Source organism: Vanessa atalanta, chromosome 6 (assembly GCF_905147765.1).
Source record: "Vanessa atalanta chromosome 6, ilVanAtal1.2, whole genome shotgun sequence".
NCBI classification, from domain to species: domain Eukaryota; kingdom Metazoa; phylum Arthropoda; class Insecta; order Lepidoptera; family Nymphalidae; genus Vanessa; species Vanessa atalanta.
Window position 1 is genome coordinate 3,264,855 of NC_061876.1, and position 26,297 is coordinate 3,291,151.

Genomic DNA, 26,297 nt, shown 5'->3' on the forward strand with positions numbered 1-26,297 from the left:
TTAGTTCTAGCGTTTGCAGTAACATATATATGATAATGATGGCTGCTAAATGTTGAAATTTAATCTCAGCAAGAGAAAATATAGAAGGTTCAACCTTCCACGTTAATCTATTAACAACATGTCTTCTTAGTATGAGCGAGTGACGCCCGTTCTTACAGATAGTCGTAGCTGCATCGATTGAATACAAAAAAAATAATTGGTTTATATTTGTTAAGTTATTTATATATAAAAAAAAAGTAACAAACGCGCCTTTATGTTTGAATAGATCAATTTCCTTATAAAGTATTCTTATAATAAAACCCTTCAGCCTGTCATGCTATGCAAAAGTTTACGGCAACGTGACCGTGTAGATTTCAACAAAGAGATGACCTAGTAATTTGTAGGGATAGGGGTTGGTAAATATTTATGTCAGGTCAACGTAATACCAACTTAAATTAAATTGTAGCCCTTGAGCCGGCTGCAATAAACCTAAAAAAATCTGAAAGGGGATTTTTTGAGCAATAGTAGATTTCATTATGACAATGAGATCTTGTTGCCAGAGCAAAAAATAAACTAAGATTTGAGAAGAACTACATTTTGATCATCCAAAGTAGAATTAAAGTTGAAACCTTTACCTAGATTTTTCTTTTTAAATTTTATAAGGTAATTTAAGATAATATCTATTTATAGGTTCAAATGTTTGTATTTAATGCGGGTACTTTAACATTGGCTTTTCTATAATGTTACCTCTGTCTATGGCTCGCAAATTTTTATTTATTTTTACGCAAATTTAATAAAGGAACAAATTCAGATGTTAACGGGAACAAAACTCTCGAACGATTGTTACATAACTCACAACGTCAATATTTAACAGTTCACTTTGGCGCATTTATATTCACAGACGAAAAGGAAACAAGGGTACCTTGATACCATTGAACTTTCAACGTGTGTACCTTTTATGTAACGGCGAAACATTTAGAATAATTATGAGCAACACACATTTTTTTTTTTTGCATTTAAGTCTGTAAATTTCCCACTGCTAGGCTAAGGCCTCCTCCTTTGAGGAGAAGGTTTGGAGTATAATCCACCACGCTGCTCCAATGCGGGTTGGTGAAATACACATGTGGCAGAATTTCGTTGAAATTAGACACATGCACGTTTCCTCACGTTTTCCTTCACCGCTGAGCGCGAATTATAAACACAAATTAAGCACATGAAAATTCAAAGGTGCTTGCCTGGATTTGAACCCGAAATTATCTGTTAAGATGTACGCGTTCTAACCACTTGGCCAACTCGGTTCCAGAGCTAGGCACACTACCAAGTAAATAAAATTATTTGTTCGTATGTGTGGGTCAAATCTTTAAAACAATTTGAGCAAAACTGCTGGTGCCGATACGGTCTAGGCTATTGTTATTATTCCTTTTAGAACATGGATTAATTAGAGGCTTGTTTTCAACTTGATAGATTCATATTTACAATTCAAATTTGAAATAATACACCAATGAATTAATGGTTGAAATAAATTACAATTAATTAATAATATACAAACATAACATTTATCTTAAACCTACACAAATTAATCGAAATTTCTTCCAAAATTATTAAAATAAATTCTCAAAACTGATATAGAAATATTTGAATGCGTAATTTATTCTGTCGACTGGGAGACGAATTCCTAAAACACGAACTTGTTTAATTAGAACCCAATAATTTATTTTTATTCTTCGTTTTGTACATTATATATTTTTTAAATGTTGTCAAACTGTCAATATCGCTTTTATACATCACTAGCTGAAGTTATGAGAGCAGTCGTAAGTTTCAAGTATAAAAAAGTATCCAATGTCCTTTCTGAGATTCGAACTTGCTTCATACCGAATTTTATCAAATTCGGGTCACTGGTTTAGCATTGAATGTGTAACAGATGTACAGACAGACAGTTACTTTCGCATTTATAATATTATAATAGATTATTTAATTGCCTTCGATAGTCAATACTAAACACACATAATTTAAGTAAAACAAAACTTTAAGTCAAAAAGGCGGACAAGCTTTGAATTTTAAATCGAAAAGAGAAGGATTTGCTTTCCAGTTGAACATTTACAAATTTGTATAAAGCTGTAGTATATATTTTTTTGTGTTTATTTAAAATAAATCTTTATTTAATACGGTGTCTTATCAGATTTTCTCTAATTTACACTCACCTTATTGTTGCATTAGTTACATTGCGTAACAGATATACTACATAGTTTGAATACTATTGGAATATCATCGTGTAGATAACTTATTCTACCTCTAATTATAATATTTTGTATGTTTAGGATAAGTTAGCTATTGACGTAATGTCTTGGCGACTCATTTTTTTTTTTTGAGATTCTTTACTATGGCGAATCATTTTACTATCTATCTGAGTCTGGTTAAACTTAAAATGTGGGAATTATGTCCACCAGAAGATTTATATATACCTCGAAGCATGTGCTTCCACGTGCATCGATGTTAGCAATATTTTGTCGTTTTAAGGTCAAACGATATAAATGAATGCGAATGTTCTTTGTTCAGGGCTACACTAAATCAATAGACATCTGGTCTGTGGGCTGCATCCTCGCGGAGATGCTGTCGAACCGACCCATTTTTCCGGGCAAGCACTACCTCGACCAGCTGAATCATATCCTTGGAGTATTGGGCTCACCCAGCCAGGAGGATTTGGACTGTATCATCAATGAAAAGGTACGTTTATAATTATGTATATATTTTTGTTTTTACTAACATTATTGGGATTTCATTTGTTATACATCATTGAATTTATTTCAATTTTTAACGGTATTTTATTCTTTTAAGAAAATATTGTGAGAAATTCTCAAAAGAGTAGAAGATTTATTTTTCATTACATTATATAATATTTCATGTTAATGAGGTGTTCTTTTACGTTAACAGTATTCCCTGGTGATACCATAATTCAGTTAAGTTACATAGCCTGTACAGGCTGCCTTGGCTTGGTTCGGTTCCTTAGCGGTACTCTAAAATAGTCGCTCCGTAGAATATTCGTAAATATGTAATACGATCACCAGTTAAACGTCGTGTGTAAACTGTTACGTTGCAAACGACGTTCGTGTTTATTTTCAATTTTCTTTTTATACTTGAAAGTTTTTGTAGACATGAACGTTACCGTACATGCGATCCCTTGCTTTAAACAGCAGACAATCTTGCCTTTAATATGTGCCACACATGGAGCTATCAATAGGTTTCAGTATAAAAGTATATACGACCAGCTAAACATAAACTAGGCTCTCTCTTTATTTCCCAAGTATACGGTTTTATATAAAATTATGGAAACTTATTTTTAGAGTTCCGTACCTCAAAAGGAAAAATCTGAACCCTTATAGGATCACTATGCTATCCGTGAGAAAATAAATTCTATGACTTTCTGATAACTATTTTTTTTTTATAAGTTAATATTATAATTTCCTGAATTGCCGATAAGACTGATTTTCTTGTAAGATTTTATTACAAAGTATTAATATCAAGTCAAAATGTTAATCTGAAATTAGATTAATAGTAAGTAAGTAAGTAATTTTACTTTTATTTGTTCTAATATTTACTTGATGTAATTAAGGCTAAAGAAAGGCTTTATGGTAAAATAAGTTCAGTTACTTAAAGTACCGTTTAGCCAGAGTTTATTTTAATAGGTTTAATAAAAGCGTTTTAAATTATTTATGAAATTGTCGCTTTATTAGTAGACTGTAAATGTAATAATAAATTAAGACAAAGACTAGGATTGCTTAGATACAATGAAAGGGAATGTTTATTTGAATGAAAATGTCGACCAAAATTCACAAATAAAGAGAAAAATGTGGGCTTCTTCGCGATACATATTTCATTTAATTAAGTTTATTTATTTTCTTATAATTCCAATTTCTTTTTTTCAAATTGACAGAGAAACTCCCTAATATATCTTTATTTATAATACAACACAATTCCACTGGACTACTATAATTTTACAAATAAAGATTCGATAAAGACTTCGCCGCCAGCTTCTCAACCGATGATTTTAATTGAATGTAAAAATTATTTATTTTGTCTTTACGTCTCCTTTAATTGAAACAGCCTACACGATACTAACTAGCAGCTTGAAATTGCTGTTATAATAAAAATTATGAACTAATTGTACTATAAAACAAACGTCTAACGGTATGCGTCAAACCATCCTTTGTCAGCTTTACCGCAATGCTGCGGTAATAAAATCGACGTTGAAATTTTTGGAGAAAATCTGTATTCGGCTGAAGAAATAGTAAAACTATTTGATGTTTAGATAGTAGAGTAGTACTGTAGTAGTTTACTGTAATAAAAAAAAATCATTAAAGGAACAAACATAACGATAACATTGTCGTTGTATAGATTATTTACTTAATAGAAACGTCGTCGTCATTGGTTATGTACGTGAGTTGTTGTCCTGTGAAATATATAGTTTTAGTTAAATGAGGAGATTTCCTCATTGGCTAACCGTAAATATCATATAAATAAGGGTGAATGATTGGTTAAAATTTCTATTGTTTTTTTAATTTGTATTTTTTTAGTTTTAATAATGTAAACATACGGATGTGTAGTGAGATCCATTTAATATAATGTATGGTTGATTAGCACGAAAACAAGCAAACTATGGATTTAATAACTTGAGCCGCGTAAACTTTGTTACGGCGAGGTGGTGTTGACATAGATATTAGGTACAATTAATTTTCAAATAGCGCTAATTCAGGCGAATTTGACGTTGAATTTACATTCTATGTACCTGTTTCAAGTTTAAATACTGATAAAGATATTGCGTACAAGCCGCTATCTACGACTACGATATATAATAGATACTCTCTCTCTTTCCCTCTCTCTTTCTCTTTGTCTCTATTAAAATATTCTGTTTATTTTTGGTTCTGAAATAATTATTATGACTGCTTGTTTGAAGTAAAATTATTTATAAGTCTTTTAGCCATTTGTTAACAGTATTAAAAAAAGCATCTCAATGTCCAAACTAATCGTTTATTTTTTTTGCTATAGTCTATAACATTCCAATGTACTCGAAATCCTTACACCCTCTTTTCAGTTAAACTAATTAGAATCTGTCCTTACTGTATCCTAATATAATATCAGGTACGTAACTGCCATAATTGTAATTTGTACACAAAAATCCCGGGCAAGTGCAAGTCACATTCGCGCACTAAGGATTCCGAACTACCGCACAATACTGAATGAAACACTGATGTAACATCAAATTTAAGGTTTTCGGATTTTTTCCTATACTTGTGCTACAGGATTCCACATTTTATGATTCTAGGTCAATGGGAAGGTCAAAATCCTATAGTTTTTGATTCCTTTTTCGAATGTATGGGAAATGCAACATGAAAGGCCATATCTTTTACTTGCGTAGACTTCGAGATTTGTTTTAATACAGTTTTAAGGGACTACAGATACTAAGGGTATTTGGTACTAATTTCAATTGTATACCTCTAAGCATTTCTGAGTAAAAGACGGACAAACAGACGAACACGAAGTGATCTGAGAAGGATTTCTTATTTCTTTTTTTAGAGAATATTTTTATCGTAAAGGTAATCGTTCTGATATTCCAAAAAATATAATAACCAAGACTCGATGACAGCTAATTAAAAAACAAGCAAATATGAAGAAATAGCTATTACATTCATCGAATACTAAACCAACAATACAGTCATTGTTTTGTAGATTAAGAATAAACAAAAACCTCACCATTGTGTTCATAGATTAATCTCCTACATTCATATTGTATAGACGAAACGTTTATCGAAAAGTGGTTCGTACAGGCGAATATGTTCGCGTGGAATATTTGTAATGATGATGAAAAAACTAGTCTTAAAATAGTAAGCGAGTCCTTGTATGTTATTTTTTTATATTTGTCGCATCCTCCGCACGTTCGGGCTCAGATCGCTCTTCCTCCATTACTCGGTGCTCAAATAAACCCGTTAACGGACTTCTCAATATCTTATTTTACGGAATAAAATCGGTAATAACAAATGAATGAATGACAGCCCGATCAAAAATGCAGTGCTGCCGTTTCGCAAAATCGATTCCATCCAATTGTCCACTTGACATTTCGATATCGAGAATTTATTAACTAGCAACACCGACGCATAGTTCTTGATCGTATTAGCAAATGGCGTTGCTCGTTCCTCGACATATTTAAATGTTCTAATACTAACATTTTAAGCAATGATTACAATGTTATAAGATTTGATTTTTTTTATTTATTTTAAAGACAATTGTCTTAAAAATAAATAAAAAAATGTCAAAGACAATGTCTTTGTCTTTTTTTCATAGACATTTATACATGTGACACGAAATTTTTCGTTTACTACTGATTTTTTATTAGATTTTTTTTTTTAAATATTCTTCCTCTTTATATAAATATATAAATTTAGTCAAAATAGGTTAGTAGTTAATCATTGAAAACCAAGTAAGCATAAATAATTACTCATTTATCACATTAATATCGATGTAAAATATAATTAAAAATAATCAGGCCGTACGAAATTTCCGGATACTTCATATTTAATAGACCAGTTTTATAGCGGATTAATTTCTGCGGCGATATTGTTGGAAGTGAAATCATTAATTCTTAATTACCATATTAAAGGGGAGGCAGTGCTGTTTTATAAATAATTAATTAATGATATTTAATCGAAGATTCAGAACATATCTATAGCTACACATCTGTTCTGTAAATAGCAGTCGTTAAACTTAAAACTCGAAGTGCAATTGCTTTTACATGTACTCTTATTCGTTTATATTTTGCATCTTTTTTCACACTCCTGACAAAAGTTGTCAACACTATTAAAGTTGTTAACACATCCTCATAGGTAGACCAGATAAAAGGAACGAATCGCAGCGCGAAGGTTTTACTCAATTTTGGTAACATTATTATCTTAAATGTATCTGTATATTAGTTGCTATTCAATCAGTACTGCGCCTGCTACGTTCAATAATTAAATTATTATACCTATTGTAAATGTATGGGCAGTAGATAGTCTAGTACTTATTTGAATGAGATATTCTGTATTTATTTTCTTGTAAACTATACGTAGGTAAAAAAAAGTCTGTATTAGTATTTTCAGTCTGATCGCGATAAGCAACAAAAGGCGGTATTTACGTTTGAATTATTACATTATTAATTAATTAAACAGCTCGAATTTCAAAACTGTAAAATTATTTACAACGCCCAAGGTGCAAGGCTTTACATTACGAACCCAAGTTTATAACGTAGGTACTCTTCGCCTTGGGACGAAGTTTTACGTCAAGTAAAATATTTAACACTAGGTTTTAAACTTTGTGTAAAATGTAAGACTTCAAATAGAATTATTACTTTAAAGTAATTTAGAGTTTGAAGTTTACTTTTAAGTGTCACTATGGAATTATCCTTTTTATCCTAATAAAATAAGTGTTCTTTAGTTTTTTATTTTAGAAAAACATTTAAATATATTGGTTAGATTATCTAGAGCGAATTTAAGTCTGTTCTCTTATAGGCGATGATTTTGATACATTAACACCCTTTATAAGGTGTAACGATACGCGATACTACACAGTAGTACACAGCGGCATCACCTCCGCTGATATAATTATAATAGCAATTACATATTATATTTCTTGTTCAATGAAAACGCGTCAACGCCACATGTAAATTCTTTAAAAAAAAAAAACACAGGGTATCTTCAACAAGCAATTTAGTGATAAATCTATAATGTATTCGCATTTCATAATTTCATAAAATCAGTGTTTACGATTAACTAGATTCCGTGAGATATGAATTATACATTTTGGAAACAAACAGTATTATTACGTTGAATTAAATGTACACTAATAAATGAATGTGAAGTCAAATAAACTCTAAAGGAACACGAAAAACATATTGAAATTGTATTAAGAATTAACGAATTAAATATATATTTTACAACCGTTTCTTCGAATTACGATTAATGCTTCTGATGAAAGCTGTATCAGTTCTTAGAATTACAACCACAAATACTATCCACTGTACAACTCATCTATAACAATCGCATAGATTTACAATTTAATATTACTTGGTGGTAGGGCATTGTGCATACCTGTCTCGGGGAATATCACCCACTTAACAGATATTCTACCGCCAAACAACAATCTTTAGTAATGTAGTTTTCAAGTTTTCAAGGGTCCTCGAAGCCAACTTTATCCTAGTGACATTGGTGTTGTAAGGAATGGTTAATATTTTTACGGCAATGTTTATGTACGATGCCCTTACAACCATCCGGTAGAATGGGCAGGGGTCAATTGTTTATCTTCCTACCTTTTTTTATAAAAAACATCGCTAAGAAATGACCCATGAAATGACCCAAAACAAATGATGTATAATATTATTAATATGTGCGAAATTAGTTAATAAATTATTATGTTATTTACTGAATTTAAATACAGAATACTAATTGATGTTTTATCTGGCATACCCCCCCCCCCCACACACACATACACACACCTACATACATACACACACACAGGGTGGGGGCGGCAATTAGCAAGCAACACTCATAATATGACGAGCTTACGTCCGTACTTTTTTATCGGTGATTTCATTTTTATTGTATACATAGAATTTCTTAACAGAAAATAATGAGTTAATGCCAAAATGGCAATGGTATGTCGGTATCTGAAATAACATTTATTAATTCGGATTTGTAAAGTTGATAAATAAAATAATTTAAAAAAAAAACGCCTTTTGTATGTGTTCTAACTTCGTCTTTGTCCGTTTTACTCTATCGATTATCGTATTGGCGCGCTTCTGAAAATTTCACCGTCGTAACTGACCAGCAGCGTCTTTTATTTACTTACATTTTGAGGATACTTTTTATACATTAAAAGATACTTCCCTATACCTCTAATAATAATAAGGTTGTTCCGATCGATTTGGGCCACGACGGCCGAGCTCAAAATAAACTAGCCAACACAACTATTAGAATCTTCTTTATGGTGATTAAATATTTATTTATTAGTTTCGGTAAGTGAGAGGAAGTAGGGGTAGGTATCAGGTAGACTATGACTTTATCATTTCCCCTGACAACGTGTAGGTAAAATGTAATGATTGTGATTTTTTCAAAAAGTAAAATCGTAATAAACAAATTCCCTTTTGTATTTATTATGGTATTAAGGATCACAAATGTTTTAATTTTCAAGTATCTAACTTTCGCGTGTGGAAAGTAATATTTCCATTTTTACATATTTTGCCGTAACCAACGTGATGCTAAAAAAAGGAATTCTCCTTTACTAATGGGATTAAAGAACAGCAAAAGAGAAAACCATCTTACTCATCATCTCATCTCACTTATCTGGTGGTAGGATGTCAATCATCCGCCTGGCTTGTTACCACCGTACGTATGGTGAAACACTCGTGAAGTGGCTGCTTGCAGCCGCGTTTCGAGATCAGCCGGCGTACAGCCAGTGCCCGAGCGCGCATTGTCGCGATAAGAGTTGGTCCGGTGGATGTTGCTGTTGAACCAATGCTGGAGGAAAGTATATTGACCCGCCGGTCAGGGAGACCCGTAGAAACGGTTGTTCCGCTGGCCGCCCGTGGCAGAGTACAGGGGCCCAAGCGTTCCTAACCAGCTCGCGAGGCTGCCCCACCAGGCCACGCATAATCCCGGTGTCGACCGTCGTGCCGGTTGGTGACCGGACGGTGGGGTCCCGGCGGCCACTACCGGGAGGGTTCGGGGGCCCTTCCGCCCGGCGGGTCAGTTTATTTTCTCTTCTGGCAACTTATTGGGGAAACACAGCTCCACACTTTGACCGTCCCTATCGTGGCAACGCATCGCTCGCTTCACGTCTCTTCCTCTTTTTTCCCCCTATCCATGACAGTGCATAAAAGAAATGACGGTCGTACAGCGGTGCACACCCCCACCATTCCCACGCTGTTTGAGGTTGAGTTCGTTAACATCCGTGGACTCCACGCTAACCTCAATGCTGTCCACCACCATCTCGAGACAGCACGGCCAGCAATGTTGTTTCTGACGGAGACTCAAATACTCCGTCCTGTCGATACCAGCTACCTTAATTATCCCGGCTACATGCTTGAAGAATCCTTCAAAGCGAAAGCCGGAGTATGCTTGTTCGTCAGGACGGATGTTTGTTGTCACCGTCTGCGCTGCTTGGAGGACCCTTCCTTCTCCCTGTTAGTGGTACGTGTGGACTTGGTTCGTCAGAGTCGGGTCTACGTGTGCCTCTACAGATCCCACAATGGTGACTTGGAGACAAGCCGACTATTTGACCATCTTAGTCGGGTGGCAGATGCTGCGCAAGAGCAGTTTCCTAACGCGGAACTGGTGTTTTTGGGGGACTTTAACGCTCACCATGAATCATGGTTGAAGTCCTCCAAAACTGACCATGCGGGAAGGACTGCCCATGCTTTCGCTCTCACGCATGACTTGACCCAGTTGGTTGATCAGCCCACCAGGATCCCAGACATTGACGGGCAAGCGCCTTCCCTACTGGACCTTCTGCTGACTAGCCACCCGGTGGAATATCAGGTTGAGGTTCGGGCTCCACTTGGTTCTTCGGATCACTGCCTGATATCTACCAAAGTGCCACAGGCCAAGCTGCCGCCACCAACGGTAAGCAAACGTCGCATTTGGCACTATAAGTCGGCAGATTGGGACGGTTTGCGCGATTACTATGCGTCAGTCCCTTGGAAGGAGCGTTGCTTCAGTGAGAATGACCCGACAGCTAGCGCCGCTGCTATTGCTGGTGAGATCCTGTTGGGGATGGAATACTACATTCCTAACTCAGACCTCGCCAGTAAGGGTACGCGTAACCGTTGGTTCACTCGCGAATGTGCCGATGCTGTGTCTTCTAAGCAGGCGGCTTATCGCGCGTGGATCAATGGCTGCGTTAGTGGGGCATCTAACATTGACTCACTGAAAGCAACCTACAATAAAACTTCCAAGTCTTGTAGGAAGGCATACACAAGAGCGGATGCACAGCGCATTGCGCGGTTTGGCCATGACCTTATTTCACAACCTAGAGGCTCCCGTAGCTTCTGGCGTCTGACCAAATCTGTGCAAAGCAATTTCTGTCAACCTTCGCTGCCACCGCTCAGGTATCCGGACGGATCGCTAGCTCACAGTCCGCAGGAGAAAGCTGATCTTCTGGCAAACCTCTTTGCGGATAATTCCGTAATCAATGATTGTAGTGCGCTGCCACCAACAATTCCTTCATGTGGCTACACGATGCCTGACATCAAAATCAGGCAACGTGATGTACGTGCAGAGCTACAATCACTTGATGTGCGGAAAGCTAGCGGTCCCGATGGAATACCAGCCATAGTGCTGATGAAGTGTGCAGCGGAGCTGTCTCCTGTGTTAACGCGCCTGTTCCAGCTGTCTCTTTCTACAGGATGTGTGCCGGATTCTTGGAGAGAAGCTAATGTGCAAGCGGTTCCCAAAAAAGGGGATCGATCTGACCCGGCAAATTATCGGCCAATAGCTATCACCTCAGTTCTTTGTAAGGTGATGGAACGGATCTTAAACAACCAACTGATCCATTACCTAGAAGATCACTGTCTAATTAATGATCGTCAGTACGGGTTTCGACCGAAACGGTCCACAGGTGATCTTCTAGCGTACGTAACACACCTCTGGGGTGAAGCTATCGATAAGCGTGGAGAGTCGTTGGCCGTCAGCCTCGATATCTCCAAGGCTTTCGACAGAGTCTGGCACAGAAGTCTTCTCTCCAAGCTGCCGGCATACGGTCTGCCGGTTCAGCTCTGCACCTGGATTGCTAGCTTCCTACACAAGCGCAGCCTTCGCGTTCTAGTTGATGGTTGCGCTTCAAAATCCCATGTAGTGAATGCTGGAGTCCCCCAGGGGTCTGTGATATCCCCCACGCTCTTTCTTCTGCATATCAATGATATGCTCTCTCTCGGGAACATACATTGCTATGCAGATGACAGTACAGTGCACGGGGGATACCACGGACGCGCAGCGGCTGGACGGGCGGAAACTGAGGAGAGACGGAGGGATCTTGTTGTTGAGCTCGATAGGACGTTAGGACTCATCGCCAAATGGGGCTCTGACAATCTTGTTGAGTTTAACGCCAAGAAAACACAGGTGTGCGCTCTCACAGCGAAAAAGTCACCATTTTCCCCTCCTCCTTCCCTCTGTGGCACCACGCTGGAGATACATAGCAAAGTCGCCATACTGGGAATCGACGTTCGGTGCGACCTCAATCCAAAGGATCACATCGAGGCTGTTATAAAAACAGCCTCACGTAAACTCGGAGTCCTGAACAAGGTGCGGCGTTTTTTCACGCCTGCTCAACTGCTCCTGCTGTATAAAACACAGGTACGGTCCTGCGTTGAATATTGCTCGCACCTCTGGGATGGCTCCGCTAAGTACCTACTGGAGGCCTTGGATCGGTTGCAGCGACGTGCGGTTCGCATTATTGGCGATGTAAAGGTCACCAACACCCTCGAGCCTTTACAATTGCGTCGAGAGATAGCGGCACTCAGCGCTTTCTATCGAATGTGTCACGGCGAGTGCTCAGAGGAACTATTCTCCCTTATTCCTGCTTCCCCTTTCCTTCACAAGTCCACGCGTGCTGGTTCTCGATGTCACCGCCTAACTGTGACATCAATTCCATCGCGTACAAAGAAATTTGGCAACTCTTTTCTTTGTCGCACTTCCAAAACATGGAATTCTTTACCAGCGCACGTATTCCCCTCCTCTTATGACCTGGGTTCCTTCAAGCGAGGCGTGAAGAGGCATCTTGCGGGCCGGCAAGGCGGGGGCGGCTAGAGCAGATCACCTTTCCCAACTGCACTAGCCGTCGTCGCGTTTGGACTCTACTACCACTTACCATCAGGTGGAGCAGAGTCATTTGCCCTCCCGGACAATAAAAAAAAAAAAAAAACCAGGAAATAGGCGATCACGTTGCAATTCAAAAGAACGTCGTGTTGGAAAACAAATTTGAAAACCACACAGTGTTTGTATTGATGTTTGCTATGTGATGAAGTAACTAATAAAATGCATAGAACTACTAAATACGAACATCAATTTATAATTCAAACATAATATGTACTTAGCCCGTTGGGATAGGTAACACCCACTCATAATAAGGTATTCTTTCGCCAACAATTAGGAATGTTGTGTTCTGATTTGATAGATGAGTGAGCCAGTGTAATACAGACACACGGGACATAACATCTTAGTACCCAAAATTAGTGGAGCAATAGCGATCTAAGGAATGGTTAATATTGCTTGCAGCGTCAATGTGTATGGGCGGCGGTGACCACTTACCACCTGGTGGTCCATGGTCCAATCCTAGCTACCTATACTTTGAAAAAGAATGCACATGTTTTATTCTAAACAAGTACAATTGCATAGTGCGTTGTGCATCTCGTCTGGATAGGTACCATTCAAAAAATTAAATACGATTATTTTTTTAAAGCATAATTAAAAAGTAACTAAAATTAAAATATAACCATGAACAAAGGATTTCGATTCCATACAAAAATATTTACCTCACTAATGAAATTGATATATTGTTGAAGTTCCTGATACGGGATGTATTTGTTTAGGGCGAGTTGTTCCACCACTAAATGAATATAAATGGACAACGAAGTCTCTTGTTTCCGAACAATGTAATATAACTAGCGCGCGCAAACTAATCGAGGTTTATTGTTGTCACTTTTGGAGTTTTGCCTACATTTACTGGTACTATGATTTGGAACAATTTGAATAATAAGCGTGTGCTCCTAAGCACGTGAAAATTTTGGGCCTTAATCGATTTTATTTGAAAACTTTACGTTTTTACACACTTTTCGCGACTTATGTATTAACCCCATAGAAATTTATCTTTTAAAATGACTTAACATATTTGAAATGGCCATTGAGCCAAAAAGTTTCTAAAATCTTTCAAGCGAAGTTACATCATCATAAACCAAGTCTGATTATATTATATAAAATATTCTTTTCATCACAAGGATCGATGGTATATTATTGGTATAGCGATGAGTTTATTTCTTCGAACGCGCTGAACTCGGAATCATGATTTCGATATGAAAAATACTTTTTTCATTGGAAAGACCTTTTACTGAAAATATTATATAACATCACGTTACGTTACCCACAAGGGCGAAGCCGTAATATTGTAACGTTACACAAGTGTCACCGGGCAGAGCAATTCTCTTAAAATAAAATTTCTATATCGCTCAATCGTACTCTATCTAGTATATCTTTAAAGATACTGTAAGTTAGTTCTTAAGATATAACGGTATCTTTATCATGTATAACACGCTCTTTTTTATATATATTGTTAAGGGTACGACGACGTACAAGGTCATTGAAACTTCCTTATTTACTTTCTAACAGAAAGGAAATATCTTCTTCCTTTTTTAACTATACATATTATTTTTATTACAGGCTCGATTTAAATATATATACGTATAAATAATTTATATGAACGTCTCTTTTATTTATTAGATTGTCATGAAACTTCAGTGAGTTTTCCTGCGTACGCAAAAAGGTTCCTAACTTTTTTGTTTTTAGCACAAATCTAAATTATAATTTTTTTACAAATATACATTATAAAGGTTTTAACTTCGCTGTTCTTAATTAATAAATTATAACTTTACTACGTTTATAATGTTCATTACAATTTACATTTAATAATACCGTGACCTTAAAATAGCCTTTCAAACATTTTTCTCATGATAAAATTTTTTGGTCGCTTTACATAAGTATATGATATAGAATTTCAAAGTGGATGATATTCACTTCGAAGTGCCTTAAGGCTCACTTTAGTAAGTGGAAACCAGTATGTCGTGGACTACTTAAAATATGCCACATATATTTTTTTTATTATTGATCGTAATCTGTTTGTATGTGTCGGGGAAATCTTGTCGGTCGATCGAACTAAACCAGAAGTTTATACTACTACCACCTGGGAGCCAATCCTATTAACAAATTGTCGCAATCGAATCGAAACGTAAGCGTTATCATTCAGTCGTTTTCCTGTTCTACTAACAAACCGATCCAGCGGCGACTCAATGGAAGTTGGATCAGAAAATAATTAGGATCGTGTTTTGTTTATATATAAAAGCGAAAAACCACTCACTGATTAATCACGAAATCTCAGAAATTACATCACCTCTAATCATGAATTCGGATTTTACGAAACTCCACCCCTAAGGGGATAAAACGGGGATTGGAAGTTTGTGTTTTATAAATTTCGCGCGGATAAAGCCGCAGTTTTAGCTGGTAATCGATATAAATAATTAGAATTGGTTCTCAGTTACGATTAAACTGAGGTTTTATTTTGTGACGAATATTCGAAAATGGATCGTAATAAAATCGGAAACGTATAATAACCGTTTGAGATAGTAGATTTGGCCCCATGATCGATTGAGTTGACTACAATACTATCTTATGTATAATACAAAAAAAAGGAAACCTAATAGTATAAGGCAAGTAGCGAATAGCCATTCGCTACTTGCCAAGGACAAGTAATGCTTAATTTGAAGTGCCTAGTTAAAATGTTTTTTTTTTCTTTAAAAACAATTATTCCATCTTAATTATTTATAATTTAAGCTACATTATACAACATATCTAATTTCTCAGACTACATTTGATTTTAGATACTTATTTGTACGATGTTTTTACATAACGTTGCTAAATAACTAATCCGAGGAAATAACAGTGATCTATTTATAAAAACCGCTTAAGATAAAAATAGATAGAAAAAAGATCCTTGTTAATAGGATATAATATTTACATATAGATTTGTAGATATAATAATATATATTGTTAGATTAAGTCGTTAGTTTTGAAAGTGTTAATTTTAATATAAGATACTTAATTAAAGCACAGATTTTTTTTATATATTTTTATTATTTGCATAGGCTCGTAGTTACCTGGAGTCGCTGCCTTACAAACCACGTGTACCGTGGACTGAACTGTTCCCCGGAGCAGATCCTCGTGCCCTGGACCTGCTGCACCGTATGCTCACCTTCAATCCGCATAGACGCATCACCGTTGAGGAGGCACTCGCACATCCTTATCTGGAGCAGTACTACGACCCTAATGATGAGGTAACTTATATAAATTCATTCATTATTTAAATAGCAAATGTATTGTCAATCTACAATTGTTTAAATACATCACTGATTAAGAAGTCTTTATAGAAGATATCTTATAACAACAGATACACTTTTATAAAACAAGTATTTTGTTCATAAACTGGCTACAGCTGAAATAATTAATGTCTATAATAACACAATATCGTCTTTCGCTGAAAGCGCTTTAGCGCTTTATGTATGAATTACCGTACCAATTTACTGAAGTAATTAACGACTTTAAATCATCTATTATGGAGTTTACTGGCTGGTTCATACTAAATAAAAAATTGCTGAATTGCTTCAAAACAACATTTTCACATTCAGTTAAACATGAAACAAGCTCACCATTTCTGAACTACCTTTAATCTATAACAGCTTTTAACCCACGCGAGTGCATTCGTCTGAAAAAGGCGTTTACCAACCTATAACTCCGGTCACGCATGAGCAAATTCTCATTAAAGTTTCCTTACAAGTCACTGGCATAATACCTAAGAGAAATGCTTTCTATTTGATTTTAAATTCAATTAATAAAAAAACCTTTATACTTTATAGTATCGCGTAGCTTGATTAAGTGATATTTTTCATATTACAAGCTAAATAATAAATGTTATGTTTATCAAACTACTTTAAAAGCTAACATGGAACCTATAAAAGTGGCACTCTGAAGCGTAGACATTGAACGAACTAGTATTTTCTTCGAAACATTTGATATACTGCTTCATAAAAACGTAATAAAACGTCCTGACCGCAGACAGCGCAATGAAACCGATTCGTACTGAAATGACTTAATAAAATATATTAATGTTATCGCAGCCTTAAATAAACGAGGAGGCGTTTCTTTGTAATGTCTAGCTAAACACATAAACCTTACTAGAAAATGTAACGCGTTTCAGATTTGACTTGATGTCAAAACTGAGAACGCGTTGAAAATATTGGGCGCCAACTGGCCACTGAGTGCACGCACACTAGTGAAGTAGTATGACGTTCGGCGACTGTCGAGCGTATTTTTAACGCACACCAAGATAATAAAGTTGGCCAGTATGTTTAGTTCTTTTTAGCGATGCGCTCTATCTGGATATATAAATATGTCTAACGGTTTTACTGTATAATATTATAGAAGTAGCTGCGTTTCACCCATTCCAATGTATAGACTATTGACGTGATAACGTGACGTTAAAATTCGTGTTCGTATTTATAAAATATAATCAAATATAAACATGTAATTTTGAAGAATAAATGTTTATTATATATTTTTATTAGCGGTCATTACCGAAATTCTCCAAGTAATCCGTAATGATATTATTCACGATCTGCGCTCCACGGGGAAATCGAATTAACAACAATAAACGCTCCCGGGACCTGACCCGAAACGATCTAGCGGTGGAAAATTATTGTCCCTCATATTTGCGTTATTACCCTTATAATTAAATAAATACATTAATATCCACGTATTGCGTACAATAGGAATACTGTTAGATAGGCTTTTAGACAAGCAAATTAGAGGGACTTTCCAACGTGTCTGGACAACCAGCATTTTCAACTTTAGTATTAATTTGTTCAATTGGTTTTGTGTACAGATTTCGTTGAAGTGTTTTAGTTTTTACTTTGCGACTTCACCTGGTCGAATTAACAGCTCATGTCGCTATATTTAAAATAATGGCGAACGAAAGAACGCAATTTTTAAAAATTTTGGTTAACTTTATAGTTTACTTAATACACAGAATATGTAATAAATATCAGATTCATTTTTGCACTAAGCCAAGGATATTTGAATATTATTTTAAGGAATCTTTTGACTTTCTTTGAGCTATCAAATATATTATTTCCTAATTCGTTACTCACGTTTGACGATGATCTTCAAGTCATGTTTTGATAGAAAGTATTTCCCGCTGCCTGAAAGCGCAGTTGTTAAAAAAAGATAAATATATATTTCATAGTACAATATTTCACCGTGAACGACGTCATAGATCTTTTCACTGAAGAAGGCGCGCCCCTCCATGTTTAATTATTATTAACGGCGTACATTGGTATGCGTGAGTGACGCTCGTGCTTTCAAGATGTCTTAGTGTGTGTAAGATGACTAAGTAAAGACAGCAAAAACAAATTAAATTATATTTTTCAAATGTATTTTATAAAAAAAAAAAATACGGGAAGTTCCCCTTCGTGAGTGAATACATCAATAAAAGACAAAGCCCCTATCAAAATGTATACGACTTTTGATTGACTTATTAAACTATAATAGTTGGATAGTTGTGACCTGAACATTTTCCTACACTATTTGAAATAACGATATTTGTATATACTATTCGTTCAATATATAATAATTGTAATTACATATATTAATAATTTACAACAGAAGTAAACTTTATAAAAACGAGTTAAACACTATTTATATGCATCAATAAAAATAGGATTTATAGCAGGCAAAATAACCATAAAAATTCTCTACCCAGAACCATTATCGTAATGGAATCGTTAATTGAGCAGTAAGCATAAGATCCCTTCCCGGTGTCATATTCCACGTCTCGAATTTCATTCGAACGATAAAGTTATCTGTCTAGCAGGTATTAAAGTTCATTATTTATTTCAGCCCGTCGCGGAGGAGCCGTTCCGATTCACAATGGAGCTAGACAATTTGCCGAAGGAGACACTCAAGAAATACATATTCGAAGAGACCCTGCTGTTCAAGCAACTGAACGAAAACGCGTAGATCTCCGGACCTACCCTCGAACAGCGTCACAGCGAAATATCGCCGAAGCATGCAAGCTCAATTCAAGATTTTAAAACTTCAAATATAATAGTTTTTCAATAGATAAGGTTAACATTTTTCGATCAATACTTTTGCCGTAATAAATAGTCATCTTGAATCCTTTGACTTGTAAATGTGTTGACGAAATTGTGACAAATCTCTGCATTTCGATCGTTGATATATTTCTTATCTCATTGCGATTAGCGGAATTTTATGACAAGCCGTTGAAGTTTGAGTAATTTCTTTGTAATTCGTAAACAGTCTTAGATAAATAGGAGTTTGCATGCGTTTATTATAATTGTGTGAATGTTAAAGCAGCGACCCCCCATAACGGTTGACCGGAGCGATGGTGACCTCTTATTGTATTAATATCATTGAGTATTGTGGTATGCGTTCAATACGCAGACTTTCGGTATTACGTTTAATTTCATATCATTATTTTCGGGAATTCTCTTCTCGTTATTCATTTAGAATATTCGATTAATAACCGTAGATCATACACCCCCCCTCCTTAGTTGACTATCTTTCAAGTATGTGATAGTAATCAACGTTTTACAACGACACGGTCTAGATTAATACGATTTTACTTTGACTATCTCTTAAGTTAATCAAAATCAAATATATTTAATAAAAACTTGATTTGATTTCGAATTTTAAATCTTATATACTTAATAATTAATAGTTAAAAGTTCGACTGGATGAGTAGAATTTTCAAACAGTAGATATATCGAAGAATAGGACATTATAGATAGATAGGAGTTTTCTGAAATTTATTGACGTTAAAAACCTAGTCGTTTATGGAGAGTTAAAGGATCGCGTGGACGTATTATACAGTATTACAGTCGAGTATGTTTTAGAGTGATAACGTACGTGTAACGGTAGTGATGTCGAATATAACGACGTCAGTAGTATAATCTGTATGGACCACGCGAACGGAACGGTTATTTAAATTAAATCGGTAACGAGTCGGGTTTAAACGGCGCAAGATGTAAATATTTTTTACATTTCGATTTAAAGTATTTTGAAGAGTCACTCGAAAAATGTTTTTTGAAGCACTAAATTCTAATTGATTCTCGCGTGATCCTACGTGACGCGTTTTATTATTCGGTCGTGTCGCGGTGTTCGTTGAAAAATTTGAGTTTTTTTTCATTTTAACGATTCTAATAATTCTCGTCTTCCTTGTATTGGCACTTTCGCGCACAATACGACTTTTAGAATAGTTAATTCTTCATATCAGATATTTTAAAGAGGGGTTCGTAGTTTAAAAAAAATACCGTTACGTTTAATTGTGCGGGTTCAGAGAGTTTTTCAACGAACATACCGCCGTTGGCTTCGTGTTGTGAATTCGAGGTTTAGACTATTGTTACTCTCTGTGTATATCTATGAAATGTTAGGTACGATCGGGCCGGATACCGGTGTTTCGAATTTTGACGGTCACTTATTAAATGTAACTCGAAGAAGTTGTCTGTTGATAATTAGGGCGTATAAATGAATTAACGACTGTCTAATCTAAAGCCCAATAATTGTTTGGATATTTTACTCTTTAAATTGTCTCATAATGTTCGTGGGACGTCTGTTGTATTAAATGTCAAAATATATTTATAATGTTGCTTGCTATATTAAGACTGCGATGATGTTTGATAATGCCTAAAATTTCACTATATGTATAATTTATTTAAACATCTTTAAAAAAATATCAATGTTCTTAAAGTAAAAATAATTTGTTTTTTTTTTGGAGCAAAATTTAAATATATATAGCAGCCTTACTTTAAGTGAAATTGCGGTCATTTATAATCGGTGTTCACTGTAAACACCAATATCAAACATTTATTAATAATATGTATATGAATAAGAAAAGCTTGACGATAAAACATTATCTTTCATCACGAAGAGATTCAAATTAAACTGTTTGTACTTTTAATGAATCTTGTTTCTCTCATAAGATTTAAATTTGCTTACGACGTATACTTGAACGTGTTTTTAAGGAGAGAATCCTTAATTTTATTAAAAGACAATTTATAATTATTGTGGCATAATAGTAGATACATAACGTCTTATATGTCGACTATCTCTCAATCACCGGCTGTTTTCGTCTATCGCTAACCCATTCGGTGCGCTTTTCGGCGTGTTTTGTTTCTTTCTACGTGCGCGACAATCGTCTCAAATCAAAGCTTGCTGTAAAAAATTACAAGTAAGGCGCGTGTGAATTTGAAATTAATAAATTTATGATGTTGAAAAGTCGACCGATGCGTACGCCGATTGGTGTTTACGTTAATGACGTATACGCCCCGCACCTTTCTCAAGGAGGTGAAATTTAGCCTTCGCATGGAATGGGTTAAGAGTTTCTGAATATGAATTTATAGAAACTTGATTTATTAATCGATGATATATTCTACTCAGAACTTTTTTCACGTCCCAGACCCTTACCAATGTTTAAATAATATTTTAACGTCAAAGTAACACGAGCATTACGTATTTATTGTTAAAATATGAGTGTTGCCATATTTTCTTAAGTCATTATGTACAAATTGGATATTGTAAGATCATTTGTTATCTGTCAACAGTTGAATATTACGAAAATAAATTAAAACCTGACATACACATGTGTTTTATTAATAATCCCTTGACTATTATAAGTTAAAAAAATAATAATTATGGGTTAGAGAAAGTGCAATTTCAATAGTTAATGTACCGCCTATTGGTAAGTGGTCATCGAGTCCATAGATTTGTCGCTATAAGAAATATATTAGAGAACCAATGTGCCGCTAACTGAACAAGTAAAGTATTTTGTTTTTTTTTGGCCTATAGTCTAGCGTCAACAGCGCAATGGTTTACGGGCCGTCTAGCGATGTAAAAAGATCGATCCTGACCCCTTGATCTATTGGCGTACCCGCTCCCAGCTAAACCTTTAAGCTAAATTGGAGGGTAAAATAGGAATACTAGTAATTCCTAAAAATGGGACATGTCTACTATTATTAAAAAAAAATTATAATGGCTAACAAAATTTTATACGAGTCCAACCAGAATAAGCAATACATAATGTTGCCATGTGGCAATAATTAATGAGAGGTAATAAATAAATGTACAAAAACACATCGAAATATACAGCAGTATAGATATAGATTACACGAATACAAGGGTAAAAACATACATTACATAACCCACAGTAAACCGAATTAATGCAGGTAACAACTTAACTCGGGACTAATCTCATGAAATGGCAAAGTAAGCAGGTTTAAAATTATTTTATGCGAAGTATAAAGGTGTTGGTAACGCGCTTCGTTATTAAATGGCGTGAAATCTACCAATGCTTTCAACTTAATAACCTGAGCGCTCCCCGCGACCGCATGTTGCTAATCGCGTAATTTAATAACCTCAAGTGGTGACGTTTATAACATATCAGGTGAAAATGTTTCTTCGTAACGTAATGAGAGACAGCAACTGGTAATGCTTTCGCTTATCAAATATTTTTACGTAATCATTTAGAATGGTTGCAATGTTTTGTTTTTATACCGTAGGTACTTTGTTGTAAGAACTAATTTAAAAAACCGCGAGATCGATTATTATGAAAATGAAAACGAAAAAATTTATACGATAAAAAAATTTTAATTTTCAATCCCAGAATGTTGAATTAAAAAAAAAAACAGACCTTGAATTATTAATAAGCAAGTCTTCCAAGAGAAAAGCTGTAGATATTCCTTTGTTTTTGTGATAGACAGAATAAAGAATATATGAAAATAGATTTCAAGTAAACAAACTTTGATATATGTACTTACATCATTTTAATAATTATGTTTACTTATATTATTTGAAAAAAATTAAATAAAACATTTTCGACATAAAGAACTACTTAATTATGCAAAATATATAGAAAAAAATCTTAATAATTGCTTTAGTAAATATATTTTTTGTAAAGTTTTTATATAGAGAAGTTTGTTTTAAAGACCTTAGAGACGTAAAGTTGCCGAGCAAAGTTTATTGTTCTAAGTTGCGAAAGTTTTTGAAAAGCTAATAAATACCCTCGTTCTGTTGTTTCTACTTCTCTTATTATTTTCACGTTTTCATTATTTTGACAGACCTTTATAAGTAATAAACTTTATCATCTTAAAACTTATTGTTATGAACTGACCCAATAGCTAATGTAAAAATGAAGTATTCTCAACCGAATTTCAGCAACGATTACTCACAATTTCAAAACGAATATTAAGACGCCTATTATAATAGTGTACAAGCGTAAGCGAAAATAGATATTCAGAGCTACTCATAGTCCGCTAAAAAAACAATTCGTCACAACTGAATAAAAATTACTAATCTCCCAAAAACGAGAGTGTAAAACTGCCAGGTTTTATTGAGAATATCTCGACAAAAATATCTCTTCTTTGGCCTAATCCGAGATAAACACAGGATAACGGACAAATTGAAATGATATAAGGTTAAAGTACCTTTAAAAATGTCGTCAAAACTTCATCGTGAAATTTCATGGATAGATAAAAGGCTTTAAAAATGAAAGAGCAATGGCCGCTATTCTTCTATCTGTCAGCGTAATACCGTCAACGCCAACAATGCTTGTTAAAAAAATAAATGCTTAATAAAAGATATGACGACCGTACTGTAATAGCATCAGCATTTTCTATGCGAGCCCGGCCAGTCATACTATTTCGTTATTAACAAATTTTATTTTATTTCACCTGTTAAGTCTCTATGTGTGAGTGCAGCTAAATTTTAAATGAATTATATGTAATCAATGAAGCTAAAGTTAGTAGATTAATAATTCAATCGAAAGCTACAAGTGAACAACAATATTTGAACGGAACAACAGGATCCCAAAAAGCGTTCAAACTGCATCTGTTGCCAAATTAAAAAAAATATGTTCAAGAACGCTTGTGTCCGAAAGGTTACTATACAATTAGTGAGGTTATGGTTGACAAAACCAACCAACCAAAATATTGAATAATTCTTCTATATCGAAAAAGGATTGAATTTGATTTGATTTGAAATTTTATAATTTATGCAGTACCGTACAGTGCATCCGTCCCGGTTTCTCACGGGTACAATAAGCGTCTATATATAATTTTTAGATCGAAGCACTAACATAATAAGAATTGTTTTTTTTTTTCTTGTTGATATTCTCTGCTTTTTTCTACTACAATATAAATATAAAACTTCCTCTCAAATTAATGTTTATTGAAGAAAATCGCATTTCATTCAGTTGCAGTACAGACGGCGGGAAGGGAATTTGTTTTATACTGTTTAAAGATTTTAATTAATTTAATGATTTGTTAAAATACTGACTGAATCGGACAGAGTCGGAAAGTAAAATAAAAACTTTACTATTTTAACATTGCATTTAGCAAGGAGTGAAGACTAAGACTATTAAATTAAATCTAGTTATACGAAGTCAGAGAATAAATAAATGAACGAAATACAGCAATTTACTTTACTTAACTGAAAAGCTTATTTATTTTCATTTTATTAAAATTATTTTTAAATTATTTACGTTTGTAACACATCGCATAATTTAATTTAATTTTAACATTATATATAAATCAAAAGAGAATATTCAAGAAAAAATAAAGTTTTCTTTTTATAATATTTTCCGCTTTGTCCTTGCGTCCATGTTCATAATTAAATATTAAAGTAATCCAATATAAAAACTTTCGAGCGATTTATTTAAAGTTATTTATCCAAAGAATTCTCGAAATCTGAAAAATAAACTTCAAGACTTTGCAGACAAAGGGAAAACCTACAAAGTTATTTTAAAGTATTCAAGAAGCAATCAGGGGTTCTGAAGTGTAAAATTGACAATAGAGCTAGCTACACGATTTATGTACGGCTTATATATATATATATATATATATATATATATATATATATATATAAATGGCTTATATGTTATCTATAGTAATAAATAAAATGTAAGTTTGCGATTTGAAATAGTTAAGTTTCCAAACGGAAGTTATGTGTTTGTCTGGGATAATTTCCACGTTTCACATATGATTAGAATAACATTGGATTACAATTACAAGCGAACCAAGGTATTTATTATTTAAGTTTATTTTTTCATCTATATCTTTGTTTTGTTGAGACTATAAAAGTTATAAATAAAATTTTAAATTGGCAATTATAATCAATAAAAATATTTTCAGTAATTTGAGATCTTGCTTAATAAATTGCATATCAACGTGTTTAAGTATGTTTTTGTAAAAATAATAACGTATGTTTTTTATGTACTAACTTATAGATATTATAATGATTTTTAATTATCTATTCATTTTTAGTGCTAGTTGTCGTTCGCGGTTTGGGGGTTGCTTGTCTGTTTTTCCTTGAGGCTCCACCTTGCTATCAAAGATTAGGATAAAACTAACAATAACATTTTCTCTGCTGTTGTAAAGTTATAACATTTTGTGTAGTCCATTTCGTTCTAAATACATCAGATGAAGTTGGAAATGGTCGAGAGTAAATTTCAAGGATAGGTAGGTGAAGTTGATTTATATAAACAAGGTCATGACCCAAAATCCTCTTTTAAATAACGTAGAGTAATACTATCCTACTCTTTTACGACTTAAAACATTTTGACGAGAATTTAAATACATGCAACACGTTTTTAAAAATATTTTTAATTATAAATATATAATATATATGTATTATTTTTGACGGAATCTTAATATGAAACATGCTAAAGCCCTCATTTAAATGTCGTTTCACAACGTTTTATATTTCCACGAAAGTAATTTTATTGCTTGTATATAAGACGAAGCTGGAATAGGCCTAATGGTATAATTTAACGACAGGTAGGTGCTGGAAACAAACAAGGTCACGACCTAGAATACCTCTTAAATTATCCAGGACAGTATTCTTTTACGATTTGATACGTTTAGTCTCGACCGTATCTTATTATACGGATAAGAAAAGTTTGTGTTTTATTTTTGTTACCTCTAGCGATATTTTTGCTATAGAATTTATGAAAGAAATGAAATTAGTAAGGTCATAACAGTTTTTAACACGAGAAAACAAGAATTAAAGTGATAATTGGGATTAAAACGATCACTTTGTGAATATGTAATATAATATGACCTTTATGAATAATTATAAACGAATACAATATAAAACATGCCACGCGCCGAGCTTAGTAATTTTGAATTTGAAAATAAAACTTCAATATTAAATAAATACATTTAAATAACATGAACATACTAAACTAAATGAATCTAGTATCATTATATATCTCTTTCCTTATTTCTAGTGAACGGGTGAGGTAACAAAACGCCCGTTGCAGAATACCTCTGCGAATTGAAATAAACATTCCTAGAAATCTCTAGGATCCTAACATTGCCAAAACTCGCCCGATCGTAAACTCTAACATGTGTCTGTAATTATACGGGCTTATTCATTTTCGTTTTCTCAGTTAAATTTAGTCGCGTA

General features: G+C 34.3%; 1 protein-coding gene across 1 annotated transcript in view; it reads left to right on the top strand.

Annotated features, from left to right (window-relative positions):
- The window catches only part of LOC125064922 (mitogen-activated protein kinase 1), a 64,894-nt gene extending 43,420 nt beyond the window's left edge, over positions 1-21,474 (top strand). The window contains exons 6-8 of the mRNA XM_047672234.1: positions 2,536-2,703; positions 15,911-16,099; positions 18,717-21,474. Coding sequence (XP_047528190.1) covers positions 2,536-2,703; positions 15,911-16,099; positions 18,717-18,836 — 477 coding nt within the window. The 3' untranslated portion in view covers positions 18,837-21,474. The remainder of the gene's footprint in view (positions 1-2,535; positions 2,704-15,910; positions 16,100-18,716) is intronic.
- Positions 21,475-26,297: the final 4,823 nt, after the last annotated feature.